A 22,500-nucleotide genomic window follows, 5' to 3' on the forward strand; every position below is an offset into this window, starting at 1 on the left:
AACGCAGAGCATCACACAGGGTGATGATCTAAGAGAAAAGGTTAGTGTGGAATATTCCATCACGTCGGGTCAACGAATTGTGAAATAATCACATATAAATTGTCAAATAATCTCGTCTGGCCTTCACCCAAATTGACACATATATCTGACTTTATACAACGGCATGCAAATTTCTCGATTCTGATTGGCTGAAACAGTCCATTTACACGTCTTTATTGGGAACAATCCACGGTCCTGGGCTCAGGACCCGCCCACAACCGAATCACATATCACTCCGCCGGCTGCCCGGCTCACTCCGGGAGAAAGCAAGATGACAAAATGGATATGTTGATAGCGCCATAACGACTAAATATGAAGCGATTCTGTCACGGCGAATGTGTTAGTCCTTTAAACAATGTTGGATGATGTAATTGTTGGTTCATGAGTCAATACAGAACAAAAGAAAAATCGCGGATTGATTGATTGATTAATTTGCGATTTTTTTCTCAATTTCTTTTTCCTTGCCTCTGACTTCAGCGATGGCTCTAGTCTCCACCCACCGCCACACACCCCCACACACACACACACACACACAAACACACATTCACACACACACACACACACACACACACACACACACACACACACACACACACACACACACACACACACACACACACTCCTGTCTGCAACAGCGGGGGAAAGTCAGACTGAGAGGAGCAGCTGAGTGCTGCGCTGTTTTAAGTGAGCATTGTCTATTGAATTGATGATTGGTTGATTGCTAATTTTATTACTGTACGCCTGGTTTCCAACTGGTTAAGTTTAGGCTAAAAAAATTTATAAAAAAATAGGGCGAAGAAAACTTTTATTTTCTATAGGGCAAAGAAAACTTTTTAATTTGTTTTACCTACTTTCTATAGAAGCATCTAAGAATGAAGTTCTATAGAAAGTAGGTCTGCATCCCCTTAACAATTGTGTGTATTGAGCCGCACTGTATTGTACCCATTCTGCATCTGGTAATAAAATGTTCAATCAATCATTCCAATAATACACAGTTGGATGTGTTAGTTGGTTGGATGCCTTAGTTGAAAGGCAGTTGGATGTGTTACTTTGCCAATAACACACAGTTGGATGTGTTAGTTGGTTGGATGCACTTCAAGCTGCTTCCACATGGAGGCAACTTCTCTCAATCATTCCAATAATACACAGTTGGATGTGTTAGTTGGTTGGATGCACTTCAAGCTGCTTCCACATGGAGGCAAATTGTCTTTTTTGTAGTTGTGGGAACAACTTTTTCTGGCGGATGGTTTTTTCAATAAATCTTCGATTAATGTGTGTTTATTGTATAGCAATAAGGTTGGATGAATCTGGCAGTTGTATAAAAGCTTTACACCACTTGCAGTCGTGATTTGTGAACAATAAACCATGCCTAGGGGGGTCTAACGACCACCCCTAGGCATGGTTTATTGTTCACAAACCACTCCTGCGCGTGATGTAATGCTTAAATATTCAATATCCAACTTGTCAAGGTTATCAATAATATCCAATAATGAAAGGTAGAAACATCTTTCAACGGTTTATTCAAAGTGAATCAAGCAATTACAGACAGGAGACGTTGCAAGGAAATAACAACAACGGGCAGAGTTTGGAAAGTCTGCCCAGAACATAAAGACTGCAGAGTATACACCTGACAGTCTGCCAGAACATAAAGACTACAGAGTACACACACCTGACCGTCTGCCAGAACATAAAGACTACAGAGTCTACACACCTGACAGTCTGCCAGAACATAAAGACTACAGAATACACACCTGACAGTCTGCCAGAACATAAAGACTACAGAGTATACACACCTGACAGTCTGCCAGAACATAAAGACTACAGAGTATACACACCTGACAGTCTGCCAGAACATAAAGACTACAGAGTATACCACCTGACAGTCTGCCAGAACATAAAGACTACAGAGTCTACACACCTGACAGTCTGCCAGAACATAAAGACTACAGAGTATACACACCTGACAGTCTGCCAGAACATAAAGACTACAGAGTCTACACACCTGACAGTCTGCCCAGAACATAAAGACTACAGAGTATACACCTGACAGTCTGCCCAGAACATAAAGACTACAGAGTATACACACCTGACAGTCTGCCAGAACATAAAGACTACAGAGTCTACACACCTGACAGTCTGCCCAGAACATAAAGACTACAGAGTACACACACCTGACAGTCTGCCAGAACATAAAGACTACAGAGTACACACCTGACAGTCTGCCAGAACATAAAGACTACAGAGTATACACACCTGACAGTCTGCCCAGAACATAAAGACTACAGAGTATACACACCTGACAGTCTGCCAGAACATAAAGACTACAGAGTATACACCTGACAGTCTGCCAGAACATAAAGACTACAGAGTCTACACACCTGACAGTCTGCCAGAACATAAAGACTACAGAGTATACACACCTGACAGTCTGCCAGAACATAAAGACTACAGAGTCTACACACCTGACAGTCTGCCAGAACATAAAGACTACAGAGTACACACACTGACAGTCTGCCAGAACATAAAGACTACAGAGTACACACCTGACAGTCTGCCCAGAGCAGGAAGTAACAAGTGACTCATCCATAAGCCAATGAACATGCTTCTTCAGAATACAGGGCTAACACACTATACGTGGTTTATAGGTGGTTATAGTTAAGACCAGGGTAGGACTGCGGGGAAGGAGGACAACAAGGCTTAGACACGGTTGAAGCACAGTGGACTAGAGAACAACACAAGAGAGAGCAGAATAACACGACTAATAGGAAGTTACGATCTGGCAGCTTCATGACATCTGGGGCGGGGTTATATTACTGACGTAATTGGCCCACAGACAGTCAATCAGCTGTTTCGCTGGCAGCATCACACCTGCACTCTACACCTGACTTAACGAGAGAGCGGGAGAGAGAGCGGGAGTGATAGAGAGAGAGAGAGATAGAGAGAGAGAGAGGAGAGAGAGAGAGAGAAGAGAGAGAGAGAGAGAGAGAGAGAGAGAGAGAGAGAGAGAGAGAGAGAGAGAGAGAGAGAGAGAGAGAAGCCAGGTAGGAACTGTGACAGATAACAGTTGATTGTACACACTTGTTTAAGTCATTTACAATAGATACAATTATAGACAGATAGATAGATAGATATGGTAGATTTATAGTTAATGTTTTTACGAATATTCTTTAGCATATCATTACACATTAGCGAACATTAGCAAAAAAAACTGCCAATATCTGACATTAGCTTTGCTGACCCCGGTGACATATATCCGTATAGTTCCAAAAGTTGAAGATACAAGATACACATCTGCCAGAGACAGACTCAGCAGTCAGCCCTGTCCAATAAACAGATCTCCCTCATTGTAAAATAATTCAAACGGATGTGGACAGATGGCCACAGTGGATCCCTGACCTGCTTGATGAGCACAGTGTGTTCTGGGGGCGTGTGTATTTTCCCTAACGGAGTTGCACTTCCGCGTTCGGTTTGCGTGATCTGATTGGCCACTGACGTTTTTAAATCAGGTCACGCAAACCGAATGCGGAAGTGCAACTCCGTTAGGGAAAATATACAGTGTGGCCCGGGGCTGGTTGTGTCTGTGTGCAGGTCTTCCAGGGGCTGCTCAGAGCTCACCGAGACCTCCACGACACCAAGCTGAGCATCACCAGACTCTGGATCCATGAGTGTTTCAGGTAACAGCTCTCTCTCTCCTCTCTCTCTCTCTCTCTCTCTCTCTCTCTCTCTCTCTCTCTCTCTCTCTCTCTCTCTCTCTCTCTCTCTCTCTCTCTCTCTCTCTCTCTCTCTCTCTCTCTCTCTCTCTCTCTCTCTCTCTCTCTCTCTCTCTCTCTCTTCTCTCTCTCTCTCTCTCTCTCTCTCTCTCTCTCTCTCTCTCTCTCTCTCTCTCTCTCTCTTCTCTCTCTCTCTCTCTCTCTCTCTCTCTTTCTCCCTCCCCCAGGGTGTTCCTTACTATATGATATTGTATTGAGTGGCGCTTTTCAATGTGGCTTAGTTTCTTCAATGAAATACTCAGTGAAAGAGAGACACCTCATCCTCACCTCAACGTACTGGGCGATGGTGACACAATTAGGTTTTAGAGGTCGACAGTTCATGTCCACAGCTCAGCATCAGCCATCAGACATGGGGAGTTTTGAGCATCTGGGTGTTGAAAGTACATTATCAGATCCCTGGGGAAAAGGAATGAAAATCCCTGTCAGTAGGAAAACAATAGTTTACAAGAGCTTAAAAAGAATAGAACAGAATAGAAGTACTTTATTGATCCTTCGGGAAATTCAGCACCACAGACCGTCAAGTCAAACATCACAGGAATAAAGAATTCAAATACAAAAATACAACAAATATACATTCTAAAATATGTATATACATTCTAAAAATACAGCCAAAAATACACAGTGATATACAGTAAATGTACAGTAATTCATGTAGAAAAAGAATAAGTAAAGTGTCTATGTAAAAGTCAAAAGGCAGTGAAAAAGGCTAGTTAGCCTGCCGTTGAAAATCCTCTAGAATAGGGCGGTTAGGTGGCCGAGCGGAGATTGCGTTCGTCACCAGCCCCGGAGCTGAGCTGGATTTGCCTGTTCGAATCCAGCTCACAGCTCCGGGGTTGTCACCAGCTTGGCTGGCCGTCTGCACTGATACAATTGGCTGTATCAGAGGGTGGGAGAAGCTGGCGGGGTGTGTCCGGGTCGTTGTAAACAGCGACTCCTGCAGTTCGGTCGGGGCGCCTGCTAAGCGCGGATTGGACGTGAGGGGGATAGTGTGGTCCTCCCACACGCTACGCCCTCTCAATGAGAATCCGCGCTGCCAGGTGAAAAGAAGCGGTGATTGGCTGGACGTGTGTCGGAGGAAGCGCGTGGTAGCCTCCACTCTCCCAGATGATCTGACTGTGGGGGGTAAGTGCGCAGCGACCAGGAAGGGACTGGGGATTGGCATACGACTAACATTGGGATGGGAGAAAATCGGAGGAAAATGGAGGGGGAAAAAGACCAAAAAAAAAAATAAAAAAAATCCTCTAGAATGCTGTTCCAAGGGGGACTCACGTCGCTCCACGGAGCTGAGGAAACATAATGGAAGTGGAATGGACGAATGGAAACGGAATGAATGGATACATGAATTCCTATCCAAAACGTTTCCTTTTGAGAACGTGTCTGTATGAAACAATAGAGTTTACAAGAGCTTAACCCTTTTCACTGCCACCCTACAGAAGGTCGTGTGGTAGTGAAAGGGTTAACCCTTTGTCGCGCAGCAGTGAAACGGTTAACCGTCTGTATTGTCACAGTGAAAGGGTTAACCTTCTGTCGTGTGGTAGTGAAAGGGTTAACCTTATGTATTGTCACAGTGAAAGGGTTAACCCTTTGGCAGTGTGGTAGTGAAATGGTTAAAGGCTAGTTAGTTAGCCTAGTGTTGAAAAGCCTCTAGAATGCTGTTCAAAGGGGACTTGTGTCTCGCCGTGGAGCAGTGGGATTCATCATATAGCTAATCCATTCTGACACCAGGCGTGATGGAGTCTCCTGGCCAACGTAGAATTGCATTGACCATTGCGTTGAACATGCATCAGCGTTACGTTGACATTTGTATCGGAAATCAATCCATGTCTTAATAATAACAGTCTGCCTGCCTGATAGCGGGGGTTATCGTGGCTAAAACACTGGCAACAGAGACACAGACAGACAGTGGGCCACTGATGAGGTTCGACAGATTTCCAGACCAGTACCTACCACTCTCACTTTACTTGTCTTTATGTCCATTTATGGAAATATAATATAAATGTAAAATATAGGGTTTTGATGGTGGTTTTTGTTCTGGATCTATTGTGATGTTTCTTCTTGACTTGTACAGCATGGGAGCAATTCCATGTGATCTCGGGCTCTACAAATACATTTGATTTGATTTACCTGTGATATTAGGTCATATTTAGACTAAATAGATATATATAATATATATATATATAAGGGGCATTCCATTCAAATGAACACATTAAAAACTAGATTTATACAAAAAAGTAGTAGTAGTAGTACAAAAAAACTAAAAATGCAGCGTGCCTCGAGAGTTTGTGTCAAAGTCTTTTTCTCAATTTGTGTGACCTGATGACGGGAGAGACATGTGTGGGATATTATGGGATATTACAAAGTCACAGAGATGGCATAACCACACTGCTCCATATATGTATTTATTTTGATACTTGGTACTATACCAGTACTTATTTTAATCTATTCCCTTTGTGCATGTGTCTGTTTACTGCGTGTGCGTGTGTGTGTGTGTGTGTGTGCGTGTGTGGTGATTGCAGGGTCTTCTCAGATCGCCTGGTGGACCACAGCGACATGGAGGCCTTCGTCTCGCTGCTGAGTGAGAAACTGAGCTCTGTGTTCGACCAAACCTACCATAGCATCTGTCCCAACAGACAACCTCCTGTATTTGGTAAATACACCACTCAGCTACCAAACAACCTCCTATATTTCATACAACACTACAACACTTTCTCATTCACGAGAGAAACACACACACACACACACACACACACACACACACACACACACACACACACACACACACACACACACACACACACACACACACACACACACACATAGACATAAACATGTTTGATTAAACCCCAAGGACATACAGTAAACAATGTAGGACAGTTACACAACCTGTTTGACAGTTCAATATTTTTAGACATAATTATTAGATGTAATAAAAAGCAAGTCAACAGCAATATGCAGTAATTGCTTCATAGGAACTGAAAAAGCAGCGTCTCATCCGCACTGTGATTGCTTTTGAGTCCTAGACTACTATATACTGTTTTATCACCACTAGTCTGTAGACATGTCCTAGACTACTATACTGTTTTATCACCACTAGTCTGTAGACATGTCCTAGACTACTATACTGTTTTATCACCACTAGTCTGTAGACATGTCCTAGACTACTATACTGTTTTATCATCACTAGTCTGTAGACATGTCCTAGACTACTATACTGTTTTATCACCACTCGTCTAGACATGTCCTAGACTACTATATAAATGTCTCATGGTTGGCAGGCGTAGCCTAGATGTGAAATGACCTGATTCTCTTGGTAGTTTACCAGTCCGGTCAGAAAGTCCTCCAGGCTATAATTAAAAGTACAGGCCAGTCTCTGGTCTCCACACTGACAACATCACGGCTGTTAGCGGTAAATCTTTTAGGTCATGTCTGAATCGTTACACCAGAGTTTGAACGTGCATGGTTTTGACAGCAACATGTTGATACATTTGCACCCAGCGTTGCAGATAAACTGAGATGCATCTAGCTGCAGAACGACAGCACCCACAGGCTGAGGACCCACAGGCTGAGGACCCACAGGCTGAGGACCCTCGCTTCCATTGGCTGATTTGGGTCACGTGACCGTCCCACCCAATGGCTGAATTGGAGTATTGCACTGCGGGCATTGGCTGATTTGGGTCACGTGACCGTCCCACCCAATGGCTGAATTGGAGTATTGCACTGCGGGATTGATTGATTGATTGATTGATTGATTGATTGATTGATTGATTGATTGATTGATTGATTGATTGATTGATTGAAAACTTTATTAACAGATTGCAGAATGGGTATACGTGACCGTCACAGGCCCGGATTTGGGTCACGTGACCGTCCCACCCAATGGCTGAATTGGAGTATTGCACTGCGGGATTGATTGATTGATTGATTGATTGATTGATTGATTGATTGAAAACGTTATTAACAGATTGCAGAATGGGTACAGTGACCGTCATGATTGATTGATTGATTGATTGATTGATTGATTGAAAACTTTATTAACAGATTGCAGAATGGGTACAGTGACCGTCACAGGCCCGGATTGATTGATTGATTGATTGATTGAAAACTTTATTAACAGATTGCAGAATGGGTACAGTGACCGTCACAGGCCCGGATTGATTGATTGATTGATTGAAAACTTTATTAACAGATTGCAGAATGGGTATAGAGGTGTGATAGGTGTGATAGGTGGGATAGGTGTGATAGGTGGGATAGGTGTGATAGGTGTGATATGTGTGAGAGGTGTGATAGGTGTGAGAGGTGTGATAGGTGTGAGAGGTGTGATAGGTGTGATAGGTGTGAGAGGGGTGATAGGTGTGATAGGTGTCATAGGTGTGAGAGGTGTGATAGGTGTGATAGGTGTGATAGGTGTGAGAGGTGTGATAGGTATGAGAGGTGTGATAGGTGTGATAGGTGTGATAGGTGTGATAAGTTTGATAGGTGTGATAGGTGTGATAGGTGTGAGATGTGTGATAGGTGTGATAGGTGTGAGCGGTGTGATAGGTGGGATCAGTGTGATAGGTGTGAGAGGTGTGAGAGGTGTGATAGGTGTGAGAGGTGTGATAGGTGTGATAGGTGTGAGAGTTGTGGTAGGTGTGATAGGTGTGATAGGTGTTATAGGTGTTATAGGTACCTCTCACACCTCTCACACCTATCACACCTCTCACACCTCTCACACCTATCACACCTCTCACACCTATCACACCTATCACACCTATCACACATCTCACACCTATCACACCTATCACACCTATCACACCTCTATACCCATTCTGCAATCTGTTAATAAAGTTTTCAATCAATCAATCAATCAATCAATCCGGGCCTGTGACGGTCACTGTACCCATTCTGCAATCTGTTAAATCTGTTAATAAAGTTTTCAATCAATCAATCAATCAATCAATCAATCAATCAATCAACCAATCAATCAATCAATCAATCAATCCGGGCCTGTGACGGTCACTGTACCCATTCTGCAATCTGTTAATAAAGTTTTCAATCAATCAATCAATCAATCAATAAATCAATCCGGGCGTGTGACGGTCACTGTACCCATTCTGCAATCTGTTAATAAAGTTTTCAATCAATCAATCAATCAATCCGGGCCTGTGACGGTCACTGTACCCATTCTGCAATCTGTTAATAAAGTTTTCAATCAATCAATCAATCAAATAATCAATCAATCAATCAATACCGCAGTGTTCAATTCAGCAATTCAGCAATTCAGCCATTGGGTGGGACGGTCACGTGACCCAAATCAGCCAATGCCCGCAGTGCAATACTCCAATTCAGCCATTGGGTGGGACGGTCACGTGACCCAAATCAGCCAATGGAAGCGAGGGTCCTCAGCCTGTGGCTGCTGTCGTTCTGCAGCTAGATACTATTGGATAAACTGGCTGTTAAATCCATAGATATCTATATAGAACACTAGATAGCTTAAGGCGGAGTCACCAGCGTCACTGAACCGCCGCCATCTTGCTCGAGTCAGCCTTGAGTGAGGGTGAGTGAGCTGCACAGACAAAAACACTCATAACTCGCTGAAATATTGACGGATTTACAATCGGGGTTGGTTTATTACAAGCATTATTAACCTGGCTATGATTCAAGCGGTTTGTAAAAAAAAAATCAAAAAAAAATGTAAGTAAAAAAGTAGACATGAATGTTATCAGTAGCTGAGCTGCCTCGAGCAAGATGGCCGCCCTACGACGACGTCGCTCTACATTGGCCGGCAGCGGGGGTAAGCTATCTAGTGTTCTATATAGATATCTATGGTTAAATCAACAACTTTGTAGAGGGGACTCTGTGAACAGGACAGCTGTTCAGAATATGGTGTTAGAGGGGACTCTGTGAACAGGACAGGTGCTCAGAATATGGTGTTAGAGGGGACTCTGTGAACAGGACAGGTGCTCAGAATATGGTGTTAGAGGGGACTCTGTGAACAGGATAGGTGCTCAGAATATGGTGTTAGAGGGGACTCTGTGAACAGGACAGCTGTTCAGAATATGGTGTTAGAGGGGACTCTGTGAACAGGACAGCTGTTTAGAATATGGTGTTAGAGGGGACTCTGTGAACAGGACAGCTGTTTAGAATATGGTGTTAGAGGGGACTCTGTGAACAGGACAGCTGTTTAGAATATGGTGTTAGAGGGGACTCTGTGAACGGGACAGCTGTTTAGAATATGGTGTTAGAGGGGACTCTGTGAACAGGACAGCTGTTTAGAATATGGTGTTAGAGGGGACTCTGTGAACGGGACAGCTGTTCAGAATATGGTGTTAGAGGGGACTCTGTGAACAGGACAGCTGTTTAGAATATGGTGCTAGAGGGGACTCTGTGAACGGGACAGCTGCAGGGTTGCCAGTAGTGCTGTTTCCTGGATGTTCGTGCCACAGCTTGATGAAGTGGGACATTAACACAACATTAGGATTCAGCTCAGGTTCCCTCGAAAGGCATCACTCTAGCTCGGGCCAATGTGCTTAGAAGAAGTGATTTAATCATAAATTACACATAGAGTGTCCAAATACAGCTGTGTTAGTGCTGCGACTGACACTTGAACCAGAGCCACAGGGATGGAAGCGGAACAAACAGGCAGAATGACCCCCTGCTACAGAACAAACGGGCAGAATGACCCCCTGCTACAGAACAAACGGGCAGAATGACCCCCTGCTACAGAACAAACGGGCAGAATGACCCCCTGCTACATAACAAACAGGCAGAATGACCCCTGCTACAGAACAAACGGGCAGAATGACCCCCTGCTACAGAACAAACAGGCAGAATGACCCCCTGCTACAGAACAAACAGGCAGAATGACCCCCTGCTACAGAACAAACGGGCAGAATGACCCCCTGCTACAGAACAAACAGGCAGAATGACCCCCTGCTACAGAACAAACGGGCAGAATGACCCCCTGCTACAGAACAAACAGGCAGAATGACCCCCTGCTACAGAACAAACAGGCAGAATGACCCCCTGCTACAGAACAAACAGGCAGAATGACCCCCTGCTACAGAACAAACAGGAAGGGGGGGGGGGGGGCAGTGAACAAGTGGTGCTCTCCCTTCTCTCAGAGACCTACTGCCTGTGTGCCCCGGAGCAAGGCACTTAACCCCCAACTGTTACAGTTGAGCTGCCACCAACAGTGCAAGACTATAATGGTTATATATAGGGCACGTCCAAGGTGTGTGTGTGTGTGTGTGTGTGTGTGTGTGTGTGTGTGTGTGTGTGTGTGTGTGTGTGTGTGTGTGTGTGTGTGTGTGTGTGTGTGTGTGTGTGTGTGTGTGTGTGTGTGTGTGTGTGTGTGTGTGTGTGTGTGTGTGTGTGTGTGTGTGTGTGTGTTTAAAAACACCCTACTCCCCCTGGACCAGTGATGCAGTGTACCACGCCGTCCTAGCAGTTCGCTTAGCAGAAGTGCGCGCAATTGCGTAAGGATGTGCACGCGCGCACACAAAAATGCCTTCACAATTTTCACTGGACTCGTCGCGCCGTGCGCCAAGTACCCGGCACTTATCTATCACCTAGACTTTGCATAATAATAGGATACCGATAGCATAACAAAGGACGAGAAGAGCCAAACCAAAATACAAGCCCTGTACCAATTGGTGGGGGTTTGCTTGATCTGTGGTCCCGACTGGAAGGATGAGTTGTGCTTCAGAAGGAAACTGTCCTTCTGTAAAAATATATTCCACCACACGAAGTTACATTGTTAATTTAGTTTGTATTTACTTTTCTAGTTTAAGTTAATTCAATTAAAGAAATTGTAACTACAATTACATTTAAAACATTGTTTGTTTTTCAACCATATCTGTTGACAATATAATTTCTTTATATATTGAAGGCTACATCCTGCTACCTTTTTCAGCTTCTCTATTTCAAGGCAATATTTACAAAAACTCAACTAAAACTAGTAATTTCCTATACAAACATGTTTCCTACTATTTATGCATAATAATCATCTGTTCTGTGCGCACGCGAGGGCACATGTATGCGCGGGCGCGTGGCGTCCAGGCAGTTCTGATATTACGATGGCACCACTGCCCTGGACACTGCTGTAAATAACAATGTGTTCTTAGTCTGCTGGCTGTGCTAAAAACGATGCAATATGCACATCCAATATTAATCTCAATTTAGATTTTGACTAACCTTTTCAGGCTCTCATACACACACACACACATGCACACATGCACGCACGTACACACAGAGACACACAGTAATGTGTGTGTGTGTGTGTGTGTGTGTGTGTGTGTGTGTGTGTGTGTGTGTGTGTGTGTGTGTGTGTGTGTGTGTGTGTGTGTGTGCGTGCATGCGTGCGTGCGTGCGTGTGTGTCTGTGTGTGTGTGTGTGTGTGTGCGTGCATGCGTGCGTGCGTGCGTGTGTGTGTGTAGTAATCAAGTCAAGTCAAGTCAAGAGTTTTATTTGTCACGGCATACGAGTATACAGTGAAATACGGGTGGTCTTGCCCGCAACGATGTGCATAATACAATAGTAATAACATATAGTAGAATCCAATAGAATAACATTGTCTAGAACATCGAAGCATTCTTTGATATATGGAGCATTCTGGAATATCAGCAATACGTGGTCATTCACTCTACCAGAAGCCCCTCGGGGGAATAATCAACAGCTATCTAGATGCAGAACCACAGAGCCATCATAGCCGGCCGGCTGAAAGATCACTCTACACGACGATCATCGCCCACCCCGGTCAGGGGAAATGCTGCATATACGTATTTAAAAACTGTTTTTTTATTAATGGGAAATAATTTCACTACTTCTCCAATTTATACTTTAGATGTTTAAGCATAGCAGTGCTCTTTTAAGATCTAAGTTAATGTTCTCTTCCTTTTACTTGTTCTTTTTTCTTTTTCATCCGCTCTCTCTGATTTATTGAGGCTCTCTCTTCAGTTCAATACCTTCATATTATTCATGGGTTACTATAAATTACACAAGTTCATATAAAATGTAAGTGATTAGGGCAAGACAATTGAAGCTTATTATTGGTCTTTATTTTTAGTTTATCTCATTTAAATTTTTATTTATTTATTTTTTACGGGAAAGTGGCCAAGCCACAGTCGACATTCTACTTATGGTAGAATTTAGAGTGTTAGATCCTATGGTATACATAGGAATGTTAAGGATAATTGGATCATTCTGGAATATCCGGTGGTGCAAGGGAGGGAGTCATACGCAAAGGTTGTGTTCATGGAACACAATCCTGTACGACTCTCGGTGGGAGGGAAGGGTAGGGGATTTTTATTTGTATATATGTATGTTTTTAAGCTCGGCTCTCAACGGGACCTCACTAGTGGGATGTATATCTATTATTGCCTCGCACTCTAGAAGCATTACCAAAAATTACAATGCAACATGTATAGACTATGGCTAGTTTGAATATAATGATATGGAACACCGGGGGAATAAATAACCAACTCAAACGCAAAAGCGTGCTCACACTGATGAAAAAAGAACATGTGGACATTGCTCTGCTAAGCGAAACACACATTCTAGGGAAAGACATAGATAAATTAGCGGACAACATATACCATAATATCAGTCACTCCTCTATTGGTACGAGAACTCGGGGTGTAGCAATAGTCGTTAAACGTAAGTTGAATATTGTACTAAAGGGAGTATGGTCTGATGTAGAAGGTCGGATAACTATAGCTAAGATTGAACATAAGAACAGGAAAATAGCGTTGATAGCGGTATACGCCCCAAATTTGTACGAAGAAGATTTCTTCACTACACTAACCAATGCAATGTTAGACATTCCCGATTACTCATTTATAATAGGAGCGGATTTTAATGCCATCTGGAACCCAAGGATGGACAAATCTTACCTCGCCTTTTCCAGCGAACAAAATAATTCATCGAAGGCATTAAAGGATTGGTCAAAGATTACAGGTGTAAATGACTTATGGCGGTTACTTAATCCCACGACCCGAAAGTACTCTTGTCGATCTGCGAGGCATAATACACTATCCAGAATAGATTATGTCTTTGCATCACAGAGACTATTTGATAATTATGAAGTGGAAATGATACCCAACGCACTATCAGATCACTGTTATTTACTCCTTAAAGGTACATTTGGTATACTATCCTCCCGAGCCCCAAGATGGCGATTTAACTCGTTGCTGCTTAATAACAAGGAATTCATTACACAACTCAAAGAAGCTCTTATAGTATTCCAACGGGAGAATGCAAACTCGGTGCAAGACCCCAGAATAATATGGATGTCGGTAAAGGGAATGATCAAAGACTTCACGGATAGCTTTTCCTCCAAAATGCGCAAGAATCAAAGCACAAAACTGGATGAGCTGGAAACGTTTTACTCAACGTTATTTAATTCTCTGAAATACAACAACTCAACTCGACTAGAAAATCAAGTTAACGTACTAAAAATAGAGATCAATGCCATATACAGACAACAATCGGAAATACAAATACGCAGCACAAGACAACAGCAGTACTCCCATGGTTCCAAACCCAGCCACCTATTAGCCATGCGATTAAGAATTTATGCAACATTTGCAGATATAACTACCATTAGAGCACAACAAGTACTTGTAACAGATCCTGTAAAAATAAACGATACATTCAAAGTATTCTACTCCGACTTATATAAATCAGAAATGACCTTCGATCAAAACAAAATGGACACATTTCTTAATCAAATTATTCTCCCTAAACTTTCAGAGGATGACGCTAAACAGTTAGAAACACCGATCACACTAGAGGAACTCAAGAAGGCCATAACCGCAATGAAAAGTGGTAAGGCTCCTGGAAGAGACGGTTTCCCATCAGAAATGTACCTTTCTTGTTGGGACATTATTGGCCCCTTATTACTAAATATGATCTTATACTCAGTCAAGGAGGGGAACTTCCATAAAAATGACAATATTGCACTCATAACAGTCCTCCTTAAAAAAGACAAAGACCCCAACGAGTGCGGTAGTTATAGACCTTTAAGCCTCCTCGGAACAGATATCAAACTGTACTCTAAGGTATTAGCCATCAGATTACAAAAGCATATGACGTCTTTTGTTCACCCGGACCAAACTGGCTTCATAGGAGGCCGCCTGATCACTGAGAACATAAGACGTATACTGCACGTACTTGATGCCGACAAGGAGGACACCATACCTAAGGCGATGCTGTCCCTGGATGCTATGAAGGCCTTTGACAGGCTGGAATGGTCGTATCTGTGGGCAGTGCTAGAAAGGATGGGGTTAGGAAAAGGATTCATCGATATGATTAAAGTATTATACAAAGACCCATCGGCCATGATTACAACAGGCACAATCATCTCCGAAATATTTCCGGTATCACGCTCTGCCAGACAGGGTTGTCCTCTTAGTCCCGGACTGTTCAATCTATCATTAGAGCCTTTAGCACAATATATAAGACAATCCCAATCCATAGAACCTATCGTAATCAAGGGCACACAACAAAAAATTTGTTTATATGCGGACGATGTAATATTGTTCATGGAAAACCCCAACACCACATTGCCTCATCTGCTCAAGTTGATTGAGGACTTTGGTGATTTATCGGGATTTAAGATAAATTGGCCAAAGTCGGCTTTCCTTCCACTTAACACCCCTGCAAAAAAAGATACAACCCTCCCAGGACAGATACCGATGGTAAAACATTTCAGATGCTTGGGAGTGGAAATATTCCCTACCATAGGACAAACGGTGAAGCACAACTACACAAAAATCCAAAACAAAATCAAAGACGACCTTGATAGATGGGCAAAACTTAAAAACACAGTACAAGCACGGATATCAATAGTTAAGATGGATGTACTACCTAAAATCAACTTCTTCTGTTCAATGCTACCGTTACCCCCTCCAGAGGGTTACTGGAAAAGATTACACTCCTCCACATACAAATTTATTTGGAATAACAAACCACCACGTATAAAAAGATCCACCGCACAGAGAAATAAAGCAGATGGTGGCATGGCATTTCCAGATTTTTTCCTATATTTTAAGGCGTACTCATTAAGTCCATTGACAACATGGTTTGACTCCCAAGCATTAGCATCCTGGAGAAAAATAGAAGAAAACATAGTAGCCCCACATAGACTGAAGGACATAGCATACACTAAACTACCAATCAAGCACTGTGAACGGAAATTTGGCCCCATAATTACTCATGCGATCCGGATATGGCGTGAATCACAAAAAAAAAATCCTAACCCACAAAAATGGCACAATCATACTCCCTTATTCAATAACAATGCTCTCTTAATTGGAAAACGACCTATAAGATTCCCTATATGGGAAGAGCAAGGCATACACTCATTGTAGTGATAAAGAAATACGCTAAAAATTTAATCTCACCAAGTCCACATGGCTTTTTCACAAACAGTTAGAGCTATGTTTGAAGTCTCACGGTGTTCCATTAGACAGACCAATTGAACACCACAGATACCACAAATTCTTCTACGCAAGAGAGACATCGAGAGGTTTTGTTTCAGAATTGTATCATCAATTACTAACGTCCTCGTATGAAACCCTCCAACTTGACTCTGTCTGGAGGAGGGATATACCAGACCTGGAAAATGACTTTGATTGGCAAGGAGCCTGGGCAAATGTCCGACTTACATCAAGGAACCCGGATCATCAACAAATCAATCTTAACTATATTCACAGGACATACTTGACTCCTATAAGACTGTGCCGAATGGGGCTTAAACAAGATTCCAAATGCACCCAATGTACAAATGGGGACGAAGGGACATTTATGCACATGTATTGGGACTGCTCACCAGTTAAGGCATTCTGGAAAGATGTGACCCAACAAATATCAAAACTCGTATCTTGGAATATACCTGTACACCCCTCGGTATTATTATTGAATGATGTTTTTGAGTTTGCAGTGAATCCACAGCTAAAGAGATTGGTTTTATCGGGTATCACAGTAGCCAAAAAGCTGATCGCATCACGCTGGTTTCAACCGGAAGAAATGTGCCGTAAAGTTTGGTTTCTTACATATCTCGATGTAATTTACCATGAAATATCTACAGCAAGAATTCTGGGTCTCAATGAATCCAAAATGTCAATGTGGTTAGAAGTGGTGGAGAGAATAAAAGCTAGCTTATAATGGTAGTGTCTGGTTAGGTGCGAGGGATAGTGGAGGTACTTCTCAAGGTGGGGTCCGGGAGGGGGGGGTTCGAGCTGAGCATATGTGTGTAGATTTTTTTTTTTAGATAACAGGTATTATGGGTATATCTTATATAAGACAACTAACTAAAAGGTGATCTCATTGGATGTGCCCTGACAATTAATGCTTGTATATCTTATCGTGTGTTGTCATGTTTGTTTATATGTTTGTTTAAAAAATAATAAAAAAATAAAATACAAAAAAAGAATAACATTGTGCAATAAAACAAGTAAACAGAGTAGGGCATATGGGTATATGTACATAAGTTATTTACCGAGCATGGTAGGACATGCTAGGTCCTGTGGTAGTGCAATACACTGTTAGCTACGGATGAGGCACTGGGTCTTTCTGTACATGCTATTTTATACAATCTCAAGTTATACTATACTATTCTTAAAGTGACCTTTCCTTAGTGGCCATAAGTGTGGGCGTGTGCAGCATGAGTGTGTGTGTGCTCATGTTAAAGTGGCTGCTAGTGTGTGAGTGTGTACAGTGTGTGTGTCGTGTGTGTGCTCATGTGTGCTTGTGTGTGGAGAGTTCAGTGTTCAAGGCTCTGATGGCCTGGGGGAAGAAGCTGAGCCGAAGTCTCTCTGTCCTAGTAGCTGGTGTTCGCAGGCGTCTGCCTGACCGCAGCAGCATGAACAGGCTGTTGTTGGGGTGGTGAGGGTCTTTCATTATTCTGCAGGCTCTGGATTTGCACCTCTTGTTGTATAGGACCTGCAGGGGAGGTAGTGCAATACCCGTGGTACGCTCGGCTGAGCGCACCACTCTCTGTAGGGCCTTCTTGTCCTGTGCCGTGCTGTTACCATACCAGGCAGTGATGTTTCCGGTCAAGATGCTCTCTACAGTTCCGGAGTAGAAGGACTGGAGTATCTTCCCAGATACTCTGAACTTCCTTAGCTGTCTCAGGTGGTAGAGGCGCTGCTTCGCCTTCTTTACGACTGAGTCTATGTGTGTTGTCCATGTCAGATCCTCTGAGATGTGGACCCCCAGGTACTTTGTATTTTATTTTTTTATTCTTTTTTAAACAAACATATAAACAAACATGACAACACACGATAAGATATACAAGCATTAATTGTCAGGGCACATCCAATGTGATCACCTTTTGGTTAGTTGTTTTATATAAGATATACCCATAATACCTGTTATCTTAAAAAAAAACCTACATACATATGCTCAGCTCGAACCCCCCCCTCCCGGACCCCACCTTGAGAAGTACCTCCACTATCCCTCGCACCTAACCAGACACTACCATTATAAGCTAGCTTTTATTCTCTCCACCACTTCTAACCACATTGACATTTTGGATTCATTGAGACCCAGAATTCTTGCTGTAGATATTTCATGGTAAATTACATCGAGATATGTAAGAAACCAAACTTTACGGCAAATTTTTTCCGGTTGAAACCAGCGTGATGCGATCAGCTTTTTGGCTACTGTGATACCCGATAAAACCAATCTCTTTAGCTGTGGATTCACTGCAAACTCAAAAACATCATTCAACAGCAATACCGAGGGGTGTACAGGTATATTCCAAGATACGAGTTTTGATATTTGTTGGGTCACATCTTTCCAGAATGCCTTAACTGGTGAGCAGTCCCAATACATGTGCATAAATGTCCCTTCGTCCCCATTTGTACATTGGGTGCATTTGGAATCTTGTTTGAGCCCCATTCGGCACAGTCTTATAGGAGTCAAGTATGTCCTGTGAATATAGTTAAGATTGATTTGTTGATGATCCGGGTTCCTTGATGTAAGTCGGACATTTGCCCAGGCTCCTTGCCAATCAAAGTCATTTTCCAGGTCTGGTATATCCCTCCTCCAGACAGAGTCAAGTTGGAGGGTTTCATACGAGGACGTTAGTAATTGATGATAAAATTCTGAAACAAAACCTCTCGATGTCTCTCTTGAGTAGAAGAATTTGTGGTATCTGTGGTGTTCAATTGGTCTGTCTAATGGAACACCGTGAGACTTCAAACATAGCTCTAACTGTTTGTGAAAAAGCCATGTGGACTTGGTGAGATTACATTTTTTGCGTATTTCTTTATCACTACAAAAACCCTGTTTGTTAAAAACATCCCCTAATGAGTGTATGCCTTGCTCTTCCCATATAGGGAATCTTATAGGTCGTTTTCCAATTAAGAGAGCATTGTTATTGAATAAGGGAGTATGATTGTGCCATTCTTGTGGGTTAGGATTTTTTTTTTGTGATTCACGCCATATCCGGATCGCATGAGTAATTATGGGGCCAAATTTTCGTTCACAGTGCTTGATTGGTAGTTTAGTGTATGCTATGTCCTTCAGTCTATGTGGGGCTACTATGTTTTCTTCTATTTTTCTCCAAGATGCTAATGCTTGGGAGTCAAACCATGTTGTCAATGGACTTAATGAGTATGCCTTAAAATATAGGAAAAAATCTGGAAATGCCATGCCACCATCTGCTTTATTTCTCTGTGCGGTGGATCTTTTTATACGTGGTGGTTTGTTATTCCAAATAAATTTGTATATGGAGGAGTGTAATCTTTTCCAGTAACCCTCTGGAGGGGGTAACGGTAGCATTGAACAGAAGAAGTTGATTTTAGGTAGTACATCCATCTTAACTATTGATATCCGTGCTTGTACTGTGTTCTTAAGTTTTGCCCATCTATCAAGGTCGTCTTTGATTTTGTTTTGGATTTTTGTGTAGTTGTGCTTCACCGTTTGTCTTATGGTAGGGAATATTTCCACTCCCAAGCATCTGAAATGTTTTACCATCGGTATCTGTCCTGGGAGGGTTGTATCTTTTTTTGCAGGGGTGTTAAGTGGAAGGAAAGCCGACTTCGGCCAATTTATCTTAAATCCCGATAAATCACCAAAGTCCTCAATCAACTTGAGCAGATGAGGCAATGTGGTGTTGGGGTTTTTCATGAACAATATTACATCGTCCGCATATAAACAAATTTTTTGTTGTGTGCCCTTGATTACGATAGGTTCTATGGATTGGGATTGTCTTATATATTGTGCTAAAGGCTCTAATGATAGATTGAACAGTCCGGGACTAAGAGGACAACCCTGTCTGGCAGAGCGTGATACCGGAAATATTTCAGAGATGATTGTGCCTGTTGTAATCATGGCCGATGGGTCTTTGTATAATACTTTAATCATATCGATGAATCCTTTTCCTAACCCCATCCTTTCTAGCACTGCCCACAGATACGACCATTCCAGCCTGTCAAAGGCCTTCATAGCATCCAGGGACAGCATCGCCTTAGGTATGGTGTCCTCCTTGTCGGCATCAAGTACGTGCAGTATACGTCTTATGTTCTCAGTGATCAGGCGGCCTCCTATGAAGCCAGTTTGGTCCGGGTGAACTAAAGACGTCATATGCTTTTGTAATCTGATGGCTAATACCTTAGAGTACAGTTTGATATCTGTTCCGAGGAGGCTTACAGGTCTATAACTACCGCACTCGTTGGGGTCTTTGTCTTTTTTAAGGAGGACTGTTATGAGTGCAATATTGTCAATTTTATGGAAGTTCCCCTCCTTGACTGAGTATAAGATCATATTTAGTAATAAGGGGCCAATTATGTCCCAACAAGAAAGGTACATTTCTGATGGGAAACCGTCTCTTCCTGGAGCCTTACCACTTTTCATTGCGGTTATGGCCTTCTTGAGTTCCTCTAGTGTGATGGGTATTTCTAACTGTTTAGCATCATCCTCTGAAAGTTTAGGGAGAATAATTTGGTTAAGAAATGTGTCCATTTTGTTTTGATCGAAGGTCATTTCTGATTTATATAAATCGGAGTAGAATACTTTGAATGTATCGTTTATTTTTACAGGATCTGTTACAAGTACTTGTTGTGCTCTAATGGTAGTTATATCTGCAAATGTTGCATTAATTCTTAATCGCATGGCTAATAGGTGGCTGGGTTTGGAACCATGGGAGTACTGCTGTTGTCTTGTACTGCGTATTTGTATTTCCGATTGTTGTCTGTATATGTCATTGATCTCTATTTTTAGTACGTTAACTTGATTTTCTAGTCGAGTTGAGTTGTTGTATTTCAGAGAATTAAATAACGTTGAGTAAAGCGTTTCCAGCTCATCCAGTTTTGTGCTTTGATTCTTGCGCATTTTGGAGGAAAAGCTATCCGTGAAGTCTTTGATCATTCCCTTTACCGACATCCATATTATTCTGGGGTCTTGCACCGAGTTTGCATTCTCCCGTTGGAATACTATAAGAGCTTCTTTGAGTTGTGTAATGAATTCCTTGTTGTTAAGCAGCAACGAGTTAAATTGCCATCTTGGGGCTCGGGAGGATAGTATACCACATGTACCTTTAAGGAGTAAATAACAGTGATCTGATAGTGCGTTGGGTATCATTTCCACTTCATAATTATCAAATAGTCTCTGTGATGCAAAGACATAATCTATTCTGGATAGTGTCTTATGTCTCGCAGATCGACAAGAGTACTTTCGGGTCGTGGGATTAAGTAATCGCCATAAGTCCTTTACACCTGTAATCTTTGACCAATCCTTTAATGCCTTCGATGAATTCTTTTGTTCGCTGGAAAAGGCGAGGTAAGATTTGTCTATCCTTGGGTTCCAGATGGCATTAAAATCTGCTCCTATTATAAATGAGTAATCGGGAATGTCTAACATTGCATTGGTTAGTGTAGTGAAGAAATCTTCTTCGTACAAATTTGGGGCGTATACCGCTATCAACGCTATTTTCCTGTTTTTATGTTCAATCTTAGCTATAGTTATCCGACCTTCTACATCAGACCATACTCCCTTTAGTACAATATTCAACTTACGTTTAATGACTATTGCTACACCCCGAGTTCTCGTACCAATAGAGGAGTGACTGATATTATGGTATATGTTGTCCGCTAATTTACCTATGTCTTTCCCTAGAATGTGTGTTTCACTTAGCAGAGCAATGTCCACATGTTCTTTTTCCATCAGTGTGAGCACGCTTTTGCGTTTGAGTTGGTTATTTATTCCCCCTGTGTTCCATATCATTATATTCAAACTAGCCATAGTCTATACATGTTGCATTGTAATTTTTGGTAATGCTTCTAGAGTGCGAGGCAATAATAGATATACATCCCACTAGTGAGGTCCCGTTGAGAGCCGAGCTTAAAAACATACATATATACAAATAAAAATCCCCTACCCTTCCCTCCCACCGAGAGTCGTACAGGATTGTGTTCCATGAACACAACCTTTGCGTATGACTCTCTCCCTTGCACCACCGGATATCCCAGAATGATCCAATTATCCTTAACATTCCTATGTATACCATAGGATCTAACACTCTAAATTCTACCATAAGTAGAATGTCGACTGTGGCTTGGCCACTTACCCGTAAAAAATAAATGAATAAAAATTTAAATGAGATAAACTAAAAATAAAGACCAAAAATAAGCTTCAATTGTCATGCCTTAATCACTTACATTTTATATGAACTTGTAATTTATAGTAATTTATAGTAACCCATGAA

At 42.2% G+C, this 22,500-nt stretch overlaps 1 protein-coding gene across 1 annotated transcript in view; it reads left to right on the forward strand.

Moving 5' to 3' along the window:
* Nucleotides 1-22,500, forward strand: part of dnah2 (dynein, axonemal, heavy chain 2) — a gene marked incomplete at both ends in the record, with an annotated part of 509,699 nt that overhangs the window by 246,509 nt on the left and 240,690 nt on the right. Inside the window, 2 exon segments of the mRNA XM_084326360.1 lie at nt 3,628-3,713; nt 6,326-6,456. Of these exon segments, the coding sequence (XP_084182486.1) occupies nt 3,628-3,713; nt 6,326-6,456 (217 nt within the window).

Source organism: Notolepis coatsorum, assembly GCF_963971535.1.
Source record: "Notolepis coatsorum genome assembly, chromosome: 1".
Lineage (NCBI taxonomy): Eukaryota > Metazoa > Chordata > Actinopteri > Aulopiformes > Paralepididae > Notolepis > Notolepis coatsorum.